Here is a 13,753-nt window from a genome sequence, read left to right on the forward strand (position 1 = left end):
ATATCTTTATTGTTATACAGTAAATGATAACTTACAAGGTTTGGTTTATTTATTTACATCTGTGTACATAAGAAAAGGTTATTCTGCTGGCCAGATAATATAATTAGATCTGTCTCAAGATCTGAATAAAAGAGTCAGTTTTTTCACCTCCATCATGTGTTGTTTTTATTTTGATATTAATAATAATATATTCATAATTTAACTACCATATATATTTGTATTCAGCCCGTCAGACTTTTGTAACCTTCGTTTTGCTGCAATTACACCTTTGAGTCTTGTGGGATAGGTTGCTACCAACGTTGAGCAGCTAGGGACAGAAAAGTCCCTCCTTCTTTACAATATACCTTAACTCAATATCAATACAATTCTTCTGATGCTGGAAAGTGAACTTCCGCCCCAATTTTAAGTCTCATCCTGCCAATACATGTGTGAGTTTGTAGCAGTATCAAAATGCAGACAGGAACTGGGCAGCTGCTTGAGGCACCTCAATATTTAATAATAATCAACCACAAACTTACACAGGCATGAGAAGCAAATGGAGAGAACTGGGCGGAGTGTTTGACCATCTGGTAGAATAAAGGAAGAAACTGTCAATGAGTAATGGAAACCAGGGAGCTTATATACAGAGGCAGATGTGGGTTTAAAAATGTGAGGCAGTTAGGTGGAGATTAGCAGAAAGTAAAGGGAGCTGAGGTAGCAAAATGAAAAAAACGAGAGCAAAAAGAAATTGATTTAGGGGAAAAATCCGAATTGAGATAGACTGAAATGAGAATCCAATTTACAAAGGCATAAACTAAAATAGTACCAACCAGTGAACAAGAATAGCAGGAAAGAGTCAGATATCATGATAGCCCCGCCGATGATGTTTGAGATCTTCATGATGTTTGTTTTCCACCACAAAGGGCTTTATAGGTACATATATTTATGTCACTTTTAACAAACTGTAGAGGGGACTTCCAAAGGTTTTCTTTAAGCAATTCAATGATCCAATTACATTTTCATTAAAGGTCGGATGTGTGGAGCTATAATAAATTTAGCCCACCTGAGCAGCAGATCTCTGTGTTTCCTCCAGTGTTAACAATAGGCCTTTTGGCTCCTTCACCTATTAATCCTTGCTAAATTTCTTGGTTTAGTTGGATGACTATGTCATGGATTGTTTTGTAAGTTTGTAGTTGAGTTGCTGAAAATTTACTAATTTATTTTCCAACATCGTCATAATATTTGTTGACTAATGTTCCTTAACAAATCACAGAAGCCTTTACAGAACAGTAATATAGAGACTGAAATATCTTATAAAAAATTCCCTCTGAAAATAAATTCACATATAGTTAACAGAGTCAAGGGACCATTTCAAATAAATGATTCCATAATTATCAGATTGTCAAAGATGTAAAATAAAATAATAAAAAACACAAAAAAGGCAAAACATTAGAATTTTTCTGTCACCACTTCCCAATAATGAGTTTTGTTTATTTGTCTATCTCATAAAAGCACAGGAAATATCAAGGTTGTAAAGTTAAAGTATGTGTAAAAGTTGTATTGCCATCAAATATGGATGATAAAATAATACAAGAAACTTGTAATATTTGAATGATAATAAAATAACCAAACATGTGGTTGTTAAAAAATGAACATGTTAAAAAAAGTTAGCAAATACATGAAAGAAGAATATATATACTGTATATATATATTTTTTTAACAGCCTCTAGTAGTTTTAACTCCAACAGGCTTTGGTGGTTGTGCCCATTTCTATACACTCCTGTATCCTCGATCTATGGTAAAAAGACAAAATGCAAGAAAACTGGAATAGTCTTTGAAAGCATGTTTTGGTTTAAGGAAATGTATAATTAATAGTATTTTTAAAGTTACTTACTCTTTAACTGAATGGCAGTATAAAGAAATTTCTGGATCCAGGATGTTCCGTAGCACCTGCAGAGACTCATGGCTGCAATCTACCCTGAAAACATCAAAGCAAAGTCAGCACAAATAAAACAGTCGCATACAGTGTGTAATTCATCAGATCAAACGTGCAAAAATGAGGCAGTGAAAATAGTCATAAATCAATTAGCTTATAAAGATACTGAGTGATTTTATATTACCCAGCAAACATGCCGAGTCATTTTATGGAACCAAAATACAAAGGTCAATATCACATGGATTCATACGATTACCACACATAAACTGAGAAATTAGCATCTCGTATAAGGAAAAACTTACTTATTGTTTTTGGTAACAAGAATAACAGTCAGGCTTTGCACTCTGGGATACATGAGCTTCCTGACTTCAATGGATCCAAAGTAGCTGGCAGAGCAAAGACATAACTATTAGATAAAATTGTAAGGCATCAACTCCTAAATAATGCATAACATCTAAACTGCTTTATATTAAATAAATTATTAAAAGTAATGTTGAAAATAAAAATGAAATTTAAATAAATATATAAACAGTGACATCTAGAGGTCAACATTAAAACAGCAACCATCTCGGGGGGAAAGCTGCAGTCTGGGATGGAAAGCACTAAAAAAAAAGAACAACAACAAAAAAAGGTAATCAGCAGACAATCAGCCCTACAATCTATTAAAAATGTCTGCATCTACATTTAACTGCCTATGATTTCAGGCCAACCCTGTATCATGCTTGTAGTTGTTGGTGAGAGGTTCATTTCTTGGGTCCAAACTGGTCTATGGATTGCACCGTGGACATACATGCTCTAGGTTTTATGCCTAGTTGCAAAAAAGGTGGGACCAGGTCATTGTTTTGCAAATCTTAAGTGTGTCTCATGTATTCATCCTAAAGCTGCAAGCAAATACAGTCAAGTCAGAGTCAAGTGTTGAGTGATTTTTTTATAAATCTGTCTTCCTCTCAACATGTCATGAAACTACAGCAACTAAATATCTGCTAATAGGACATGATAAAAGTCAGCTATTTCATTGTGGCAAAAGAAAATTACAGCCTACCGCTCTTGATGCAATTTGAAGTTTTTAGACAAATGATGACCTTCTGCTCAATGTGCCCAATCGCTGCAGTCAACTGTATAATGCAAGCGAATGATTCCTGTTGCCACATGCTCATTCCTGAGGAATAAATCCTGGCAAGTCAATGTCTTAATGTACTTAGCTGTGTTTCATTGAAAGGAACCCTCTTAAACTAAAGTATGTACCGGTAATAACTGCAGGGATTTACAGACAGAATTCAAAAGAACTGTCTTTGTAAAGTGCTTTGAAGTGAATTGTTACAATTGGCATATAAATAAACCAAACTGAATGAACAAAGTTGGAAGCTGTCTGGTCTGTCTGTGAATATTGTCTTACATGTTTTGCAGGCTGCATTCAGTTTTGTGTGAAGTACTTTGAGGTTTAAGTACCTGAAAGAAATGTTTTGTGCATATTTGTATTCGTTTTGTTTTAATCTGGTTAATTTGATCGGTTGTGCTGAAGCTCATGCATACAAAGTCTGGAAAGACAGAGAGATACAGCCTGAATTAATTGAATTAATGTTGAATATTTTATCAACAAAAGGCATTTTAAACTTTAGATTTTCGGTAGAATGTCATGTCCTTTCAACTAAGCAGGTTCAAGTCCAATTCAAGTCCAAAGTAATTGGTGTAAAAGTCCAAATCACGAGTCTCTGAGCATTTTGTTTAAGCCAAGTCTGAAGTCACAAAATTTATGACGAAAGTCGGACTCCCTTCTTCTGGTTGCTAATCATTGAAAGTTTATTTGTTACATCTGACAACCTGATAGATTGGTAACTATGCTAAATACCTTCTCCATTTTTAAAATGATCCTATTTACAAATACCTAGGGTCACTGTAAACCACACTCACCTGGTGGGATCGAATGGTTTGCTTATCTCTCCATTTAGCATAACACTGGCCTGTCCACAAGAATAATTTGCAAACTGCGTATATAGCATCAAAGGAAAAAAAAAGTTAATTAGAAAAAAATACACAGTGTTGCAGGGATCAAAAAATAAACTTTGTCAAACTTGAATATTATAGTTCGTTTTGGGAGAAGTTGAAGCATTCAAATATTTTTTCTGAAATGTCTATTCCTTTACTGTAATCGGTTGCAGCATTTATTTATTAATTCATTATTAGCATTTATGCCCCTTTACTTTAATATCTGGGCATGCTCTGCACATCGTCCATGGAAGTAAGGGATGATGGGATCACTGTATTATACTAATTAATTTATCTAGCACTGGGAGCTGACAATATTATGACCAGATTGTACTGATATAAAGAAGAGGAAGAAAAAAACCTATCACAACTGTTCACAGTGGTGATTATGACTGTAGAAAACACTGTGGACAATTAGGCAGAGCCAGAATACCTATGAAAAAGAGCTGTATTAATGCTACATTTACACTCTGAATTGAGCCATTCAAATTGCCATTAAAAAGTGGGATATGAGTATAATTTGTTTATGTAGCCGAGATAATCTATCAACCAAGAGGGAAAGATAGTCCCAAAGAAAACACAAATTTATGGCCCATGAGGCCCAGGTTACGTGTGTTGGTAAGCCTATCCCATTTTCACTTGGTTTAGCAGGTAACGGTGCCGGAAACCGCAACACACTATATATCGCAAAGGCCCGCCTCTATCATCTATTTTCATGACATAATTTTTCACACATATATGCATTACACATCCATGAATTTATACTAATCCACTGTCACCGATGCTTAAATTCTACTGTGGTCCAGAAATGTGGCACACAAAAGGCTGCAACAACATGGGAGGGGATGTATTTTGCCAAACTCACTAAAAGCCAGGTAGGTATGCTGGGTAAGATTCCATGTCATCCACGTCATCGTCAAAAAAAAAAAAAAAAAAAAAGTCCAAAACAAACAACTGGACTTTGTTTTCCAAGTTTGAAGACTTTTCCCTTCCCATTCCGAAAGCTTTCATAATTTAAAATGTCTGGAGTAGTGTTGAGCTCGAGGCTTTATCAAGTAGCTCGATGAAGCCTTGTTATGGCTTAGAAAACATGCAAATCGAATTGAAAACAGGTCCGCTCATTTGTAATGGGGTGTCATCAAAGTCATTGTTGGCCTGCAAATTAACCTTTTGATTGATGTGGTATTGGGAATCAACTCTAAAGCTGTGTTATAGGTATTTGAGTGAAAGGAAGCCATTGACGTTAAGAGAGAAAAAAATTACCTTAAACAGAGTGGGAGGACTCAGGTTTCAGCTCTCAAAAACCTACAACGTAGCAATCCTCATCGCCATGAAGGGGGTTAAACATTGTGCCTGTTAAGCCAGGCCAATAACAACCCTAATAACTCTGCATTAGAGGCATGGGCCAGTTTTAAGTGAATTGCAGGCCAACATTGATTTTAACCACTCCTCATTACAAAGGGGTTGACCTGTTTTCGTTTTAATTAAAACATTCTACTCGATCCACCTTGTTGGGTATATAAAGGCGCCCCTGTGGGTCCCTTTCTTATAAGGGGGAGTGTTACAGCCCTAGCTTATAAAGTATGTATTGGCGTGTCTTCTCATTTTTGCTCCTTCTTTGCAGGTGATACTGTTGGGGAGTCGTTAAAGTCGTTGTTGGCTTTAACGACTCCCCAGTAAATAAAGGTCTGTCTCTTTCCAGATTAACGGAGAAACAAATAAATTTGTTAGTGAGAACACAAAAAGATAACAAAATACCTTAGTTTATGCTGCTTAAACTAACTAAACTATAGGCTTAAACTAATTCTTTGCATTAGACTTCAAGGTTTGGAACAACTATTATTGCCATTTTAATAATTGTTTTATCTTTTTTTGGCTTTACATCAATTGACAGATTTGACAATGTTTATATTCAATGTTGTGTCTTCATACTTCATGTTGAATATTTCTCTGTTTATTGAGCAGTAATTATTTGCGGGTACTTACCTCTGCAGAGGCTCTGACCCAGAATGCAGATACAGGGTTCATTTTGCATTCTTCACAGAAGTAGATGAAGGTCTCTATTGCAAAACCAAAACACAATTACACATGCAAGATCCTATGCAGTAAATGTGGATAGCAGTCCTTGTTCTTGCCTCGGGTGCCCTTCCTCCCACACCAGGTCAGATCATTCATTATGTGCCCTAGCAGGGTGCCCTCCAGGGTAATAAAATTATCCCTTTTCTCAGTGAATTGATGCACCAGATCTTTTGTGCCGCTCCAGAACATTGTCTGAACACAATCAATATAAAGATATTAAAACCTGCAAATTGTGCATTTTAGACAGATTCTCTCACAACCAGTGTCATTTACTTTATAACATGAATGTATAAAGGGGTTCTTCACAAAGAGCTGATGATATGCTTCCTCTGGAAAGTTGCAGGAGTCCTTCCCAAAATATGCTTCCTCAAATGTCCTTAAAATATCCTCACATCTGGAAAGTAGAACAGAGCCAAAGAGCAGCAAAACTATGAGCAAGCATTTTGTACCTTAATGCACCCATGCTTAACATGCATTTTGAAGAAATTCAAGAAAGGATTACCTTTGGCTTGTCTCTGGGAAAGCTTGACATTTCTTCCTGAATGTTGCCTTGAACTGGGCCGTTCGAGGAGAAAGTAGAACCGCCAGTGGAACCACAATTAGAATAGCTACAATAAGGACACTAGCCGTTATGGCAAAATTAGTTTTAAAGCCCATTTCATAAGCTGCATTACTACTTAAGGCATGTAGGAGGAATGGAATGATTCAAGAGAGTGGCAACTAAAAGAAGCGGTCATATAATGCTGGAGCGTAATCAGGCACATTGCCAGTGGTCAAAGGTTGTTCATACTGACTATGTGATGTCAGTTGTGTAAAGCAGTGGTGGACAATTCTAGTTCCTGATGACCAGTATCCTGCAACCTTTAGATTCACCCTTCGTCCGACACCTGATTCAGATAACTGCGTTACTTCCTCACTATGCAGTCAGTTACTACAGAGTCCTCTCAATTATCTAATTACTTGATTCAGGTGTGTTGCAGCAACTGGAATTGCCCACCCCTGAACTAATGGATGGACAAATGCAGCATTGACTTTGGATATTTAAATCAGTGTCTCTAGAAGTAACTCAAGAATGTAGTTTAAATATATTCTTCTTTCTTTATAATTCAGTAAGCATCACTTCTGTTAAGACAATGTGAGCGGTAAACACTTCTAGGCTGATTAAAGTTTAACAAGCCTAAAGATAAAAGATAAATTAGTGCTTGAGACCAAACAGAGAGGTCTTTTATGCTAAGATTCAGTTATGTCAAGGAAGTGTAAGGATACATCTGCATGTTTGATGATCTTGACATGTATTTCAAAGAGAGAAAAGATAATTAGAAGAATTTATTGATAAGAAAGTATAGTCTTTGGCGCTCAGACCTCGGCAGGAACATTCATGCTGAATTATGCTTTAACATGCATGAGTAGATGAATGTGAATAGGGATGTTCCCCCCGGGCCTGAAACTGGTGGTGGTTTAATCCGAGCTGGTTGACAAGGTGATCTGCTGGGCAGAATTGTGGGACTAGAAGACTGAGGGAGCTGACGCCGGGGCTTCACTCAGACTCGAGATATAGAGGTCCTGCTCGGTGATGCAGGTACCGTGAAGTGTCCATGATGAGCAAGCATGAAGCGACAGTGGAGAGGAAAAACTCCCCTTTGGGAAGAAACCTCTGGCAGAACCGGGCTCAACATGGTGGTCTTCTGCCGGACCAATGCGATGAGACGAGGGATGGTGACAACTGGGATTAATACTCTCTGATGAGGTTGAGGTGAAGTCGTGTCATGGAGGACGATTCAGCTGCGATGGCGGAGAAGGGGATGGAGGTGGGTGGATTGTCGTCTGAATCGAAATCCGACATTGCGATTGCAGGATAGCGGCTGTGGTGAGATTTGAGGGAGTTTATAAAGTGGAAGCAGGACGCTGATTGGGCTTCGTGGTGGAGTAGTTCGAAGCTGATTGGCTCGCTTCAGAGACGGATCGGCTTCTGATGATGGAGGTAAGTCAGAGTTTCTTCAATTGAACTTTCGCTAGAGCTTCATTTCAATCTGAAAAACTCACACAGAGAGAAAAGATAATTAGAAGAATTTATTGATAAGAAAGTATAGTCTTTGGCGCTCAGACCTCGGCAGGAACATTCATGCTGAATTATGCTTTAACATGCATGAGTAGATGAATGTGAATAGGGATGTTCCCCCAAAAAGCCGAGTCGAGGCCGGAGAGTCCGTATGCTCGTAGGGCATACACTAGGGACAGAATAAAGAATGCGTAATGAAATGCTGAGAAGGTTTGCGAACAACTTACCGAGCCAGGTTGTTGATGAGGATGGCGACCACGGTTGACGCCGAGAACTTACCGATGATGATTTACCCATGATGATGATGATGATGATGATTTACCCATGATGATTAACCCATGATGATGATGATGATGAACCCGTGATGATGATGATGATGAACCCATGATGATGATGATGAACCCATGATGATGATGATGATGAACCCATGATGATGATGATGATGAAGAACCCATGATGATGATGATGATGAAGAACCCATGATGATGATGATGATGAAGAACCCATGATGATGATGATGATGATGAACCCATGATGATGATGATGATGATGATCCCATGATGATGATGATGATGATCCCATGATGATGATGATGATGATCCCATGATGATGATGATGATCCCATGATGGTGATGACGATGATGATCCCATGATGGTGATGACGATGATGAACCCATGACGATGATGATCCCATGATGATGATGATGATGATGATCCCATGATGGTGATGACGATGATGATCCCATGATGGTGATGACGATGATGATCCCATGATGGTGATGACGATGATAATCCCATGATGATGATGACGATGATGAACCCATGACGATGATGATCCCATGATGATGATGACGATGATGGTGAATCCTGCGGATGATGATGATGAATCCTGCGGATGATGATGATGATGATGACGACGATGATGCATCCCATTATGATGACGATGATAATGAATCTTGCGGATGAGTCTGATAATGAATCTTGCGGATGAGTCCATATAGAACATATAACATGACGGGATACAGACATGACGAGACGCAGACATGGTGCATATTGATGCATTGAAAATGCAAGCAAAATGGCGTAAGGGATGCATGACGAGACACGACGAGACACAGATAGGGAGCATGTGATGCATAGGGAATTAATCTTGCGGATGAGTCTGATAATGAATCTTGCGGATGAGTCTGATAATGAATCTTGCAGATGAGTCCATATAGAACATATAACATGACGGGATACAGACATGACGAGACGCAGACATGGTGCATATTGATGCATTGAAAATGCAAGCAAAATGGCGTAAGGGATGCATGACGAGACACGACGAGACACAGATAGGGAGCATGTGATGCATTAGGGAATTAATCTTGCGGATGAGTCTGATAATGAATCTTGTAGATGAGTCTGATAATGAATCTTGCGGATGAGTCCATATAGAACATATAACATGACGGGATACAGACACATGACGAGACGCAGACATGGTGCATATTGATGCATTGAAAATGCAAGCAAAATGGCGTAAGGGATGCATGACGAGACACGATGAGACACAGATAGGGAGCATGTGATGCATAGGGAATGAATCTTGCGGATGAGTCTGATAATGAATCTTGCAGATGAGTCCATATAGAACATATAACATGACGGGATACAGACATGACGAGACGCAGACATGGTGCATATTGATGCATTGAAAATATAAGCAAAATGGCGTAAGGCAGGGGTGTCAAACTGGTTCCAGAAAGGGCCGTGTGGCTGCAGGTTTTCTTTCCAACCAAGCAATAGCACACCAGACTCCATTCATCTCATCAAGTGAGTCTAGTCTTGAGTTAGTCAACATGATGACTTAATGAGATGAATGGAGTCTGGTGTGCTATTGCTTGGTTGGAAAGAAAACCTGCAGCCACTCGGCCCTTTCTGGAACCAGTTTGACACCCCTGGCGTAAGGGATGCATGACGAGACACGACGAGACACAGATAGGGAGCATGTGATGCATTAGGGAATGAATCTTGCGGATGAGTCTGATAATGAATCTTGCGGATGAGTCTGATAATGAATCTTGCGGATGAGTCCATATAGAACATATAACATGACGGGATACAGACATGACGAGACGCAGACATGGTGCATATTGATGCATTGAAAATGCAAGCAAAATGGCGTAAGGGATGCATGACGAGACACGACGAGACACAGATAGGGAGCATGTGATGCATAGGGAATGAATCTTGCGGATGAGTCTGATAATGAATCTTGCGGATGAGTCTGATAATGAATCTTGCAGATGAGTCCATATAGAACATATAACATGACGGGATACAGACATGACGAGACGCAGACATGGTGCATATTGATGCATTGAAAATGCAAGCAAAATGGCGTAAGGGATGCATGACGAGACACGACGAGACACAGATAGGGAGCATGTGATGCATTAGGGAATGAATCTTGCGGATGAGTCTGATGATGAATCTTGCGGATGAGTCTGATAATGAATCTTGCGGATGAGTCTGATAATGAATCTTGCAGATGAGTCTGATAATGAATCTTGCGGATGATTCTTGCGGATGGTAACATATATGAAGAATTGATGCATTAGGGAATGCATGCTAAATGGTGTCAAGTATGCATGACGAGACACGGACCAGACGTGACGTGACACACAGGAGAATGCATATAAATGCCTGTCATAAAGGTGAGATTGCATGAATGCGAGCCAGAATGAAGATAGCATGAATAGCAAGGAGACAGCATGGAAGACTGCATGAAGCAGGGAATAATGAAGAAAACTGATAAGGAGTGGGAGTAGAAAATGAGTTAGAGGATGGTCGTGATTAGGTCAGAAAATTATGAAAATGAGTTGAACCACCACCAGTATTTGTAATAGAGTTACCTAGAGGCAGAGAGAGCACTGAGCTGAGAGAATTGGTGAGGGTTCTGGTGAACCATCGGCCCAGAGCTGAGGGAAGCCTCAGAACCCCGCGAGTAGCTGCGATGCAGCTGCTCGGTCCAGAACGAATGCCCAGATTACCTACTAGAGGGAAGGCCACGTGATTCTAAGAGTATCCTGAGGTGGTGAAGAACCATGAGTGGACGTAGGGTAACGATTGGGCGAATAAAAGTGCTTGAATGCCTGAACATGACGCGCCGAGATGATGAACGTTAGTGACTGCTGCCAGTGATGCTTCTGATGAAGGCATGAGAGACTGGGAGGAGTGACTTATTAGTGGCTTCAACTACTACGATGTTATCGCAGTGGGCGGATGCGATTCCTTCCCAAAGCCCCACGATGGCAAGCTAGCTAAGGGTAGACCTCACACAAGCATAATGGGTGTGAATAAAAGAGGCCATGAACCTGTGAACCACCTGTCCTGAAGAACCCCCCAAAACCTACGGATGCAGCATCCGTAAAATTTTTGAAGCATGGCAGGAGATAGATAATGTCGACATAGAAAAGAAATTTCGTCCCAATTTAGAAGCAGTCTGACCAGAGGTCCGAACGGCAGCCTACGTTCAGTAATCTGACCAAGGAGAGGGACGGAAATTGCCGGATCAAGCAACTGGGAATGAAAGAGCGGCCTTGAGAAATAAGCGCATAGCAAATTAGCTGACCTAGCAAGGAGCGCAATTGCATTTAGAAGTGACTGATGGAGAACATCAGTTTTTTTTTTTTAGTTTTTTTTATTATTATTATTATTATTATTATCAAACGACAGATTATGAGGAGACAAGACGATAATCAGAAAAATAATAAGGGGTGGTAAGATGACGGGCCGCTAAGACTGAGGTACGATTTATGTGAAGCGTGCACAGCGGGGATAGACTGATATTGAATGGGCCTCCTGCGGAAGCTATGGTCATGCGATAGATGCTGAATGCGGCAGGAAATTGCCAATAGAGGATCTCTGAATAGACGGAGATCGGATGATTTAAGGAAAACTGTGACGTCACCTGCTGAAGCGACCTGCTGATTGACTTCAGGGGAGGGAAGAATAAGAAAGACTAAATTAAAATATTTCCCCTGAATAATTAGAACGAGGCTAGTGGAAATATCAGCATGCATGATAATATAAGGTGTGCCTGAATAAGAGGCAGACAAAGCATAAGAGCGAAGTCAAATAGATAGAAAATTATGAATGAAAACATGGTTGAATACGTCTTACCTACGGCGGGCGTTCCCTAATGTGAATGAGGGGAGGGGGAGGTCCGTCTGAGCAGACAGCGGCAGGGATGACGTGGCAGTGCAGGGATTTCCAACTTTGGAGCGTGCGGACAGCGTCAAACGGATTGAGTGAGAGAGTCCGGTGGAGCGAAGGGAGGCTGAGAGCTGTTAAACGCCAGAAGGGCTAGACGGGGGAGCTGTTATGAATCAGGAAGCTGGAGAAGGTCCAAGGCTGCATCGAAACGATGAGAAGGAGCGGGCGCAGCGGTGACTGCTGCTGGAACAGATCCGGGAGGCCTTCTGCGCCTGGCGAGGGGAGCGGAGGACTTGCAGATTGAAGGCGAGGGAGATGAATCACGAGGAGGTAAGAGGGAGGCTCGTTGAGACATCTGAGCAGAGTCTAGGTCGGAGCCTGGCAATATACCCTTGGAGTGTAACGCGGAAGAAGGAGATGAGAGCGGCTAGACGGGAGCTTCTCCGAGCAGGGAAAAATGAATTGTCGTCTGAATCGAAATCCGACATTGCGATTGCAGGATAGCGGCTGTGGTGAGATTTGAGGGAGTTTATAAAGTGGAAGCAGGACGCTGATTGGGCTTCGTGGTGGAGTAGTTCGAAGCTGATTGGCTCGCTTCAGAGACGGATCGGCTTCTGATGATGGAGGTAAGTCAGAGTTTCTTCAATTGAACTTTCGCTAGAGCTTCATTTTTGTGGATTCAATATTCTTAATTTTGGTCGATACAATAAAATTTTGATATTGATAATAAAAAAAATTAAGCCTCAACAAAGTCGGCCAAGAATGCCAAAAGATGACTCTAGAAACTTATGTAAATTATTTTGGCTTGTTTTTAAAACTCTTCCAGCATATTTCAGAAATATTTGCTTAAAAAACACATAAAACTCTTTCTCTGGTAAACATTTGCACTGCAAGAAAAGAATTTCCCTCAAGCGCTCAATAAATCAATTCTGTCTCTGAAAACCCGGAATGTCAGTCATTGACAAATGCTGTAATAAATGACCGTAATTAATACTAATATGTCAAAAAATGAGTTTAAAGTCATATTGTTGATCTTTAATTTAAATACAAAACAATATACAGTGAAATACAGTCCCTCCTTAGTAATTGGGTTGCAAATAATGAATGTTTTAGAGTTTCTGGTCAAGCATGTGTTATTTGAAGTAGCTGTTACTCCAGCTGGGCAAAAACAGATATGTATTACAACAACAGAAATGAACTGTAATATTCTTTTTTCTTAAGAGTAACACGGTTGAGAGTTACACATACACCAGGTTACGGCTAAAACATTAGAAAATTGAAATACTGAAAAAGGATGTCCCTTAAATCTATTGAAGATCAGACTAGTAGCTAGATGGCGTTGTAGTAACAGGGCTGAGTGTCTATTGAGACATAACTTCATACAGTAGCCTAATTCCTACTATTCATATTATGTCTGAATGAAATGTTTGAATCATTACCTAGAAGGTATATCAACAAACACATATGACAAAAAAATTTATGTAAAACTATTTTTAATCTGTTAAACCAGA

General features: G+C 39.8%; 1 protein-coding gene across 1 annotated transcript; it reads right to left on the bottom strand.

Moving 5' to 3' along the window:
- Positions 1–1,698: 1,698 nt before the first annotated feature.
- On the bottom strand, positions 1,699–6,958 carry LOC119798439 (ADP-ribosyl cyclase/cyclic ADP-ribose hydrolase 1-like). The gene is made up of 8 exons (XM_038307923.1): positions 6,483–6,958; positions 6,254–6,374; positions 6,037–6,172; positions 5,888–5,961; positions 3,827–3,900; positions 2,218–2,301; positions 1,874–1,957; positions 1,699–1,772 (listed from the first exon to the last, which is right to left on the bottom strand). Exons 1-8 carry the CDS (start codon positions 6,635–6,637, stop codon positions 1,715–1,717), a joined length of 786 nt encoding a protein of 261 aa, XP_038163851.1. The 5' UTR covers positions 6,638–6,958; the 3' UTR covers positions 1,699–1,714.
- Between the last annotated feature and the right edge of the window lie 6,795 nt (positions 6,959–13,753).

This window comes from Cyprinodon tularosa, unplaced genomic scaffold (assembly GCF_016077235.1).
Source record: "Cyprinodon tularosa strain WSP-4 unplaced genomic scaffold, ASM1607723v1 ctg623, whole genome shotgun sequence".
Lineage (NCBI taxonomy): Eukaryota > Metazoa > Chordata > Actinopteri > Cyprinodontiformes > Cyprinodontidae > Cyprinodon > Cyprinodon tularosa.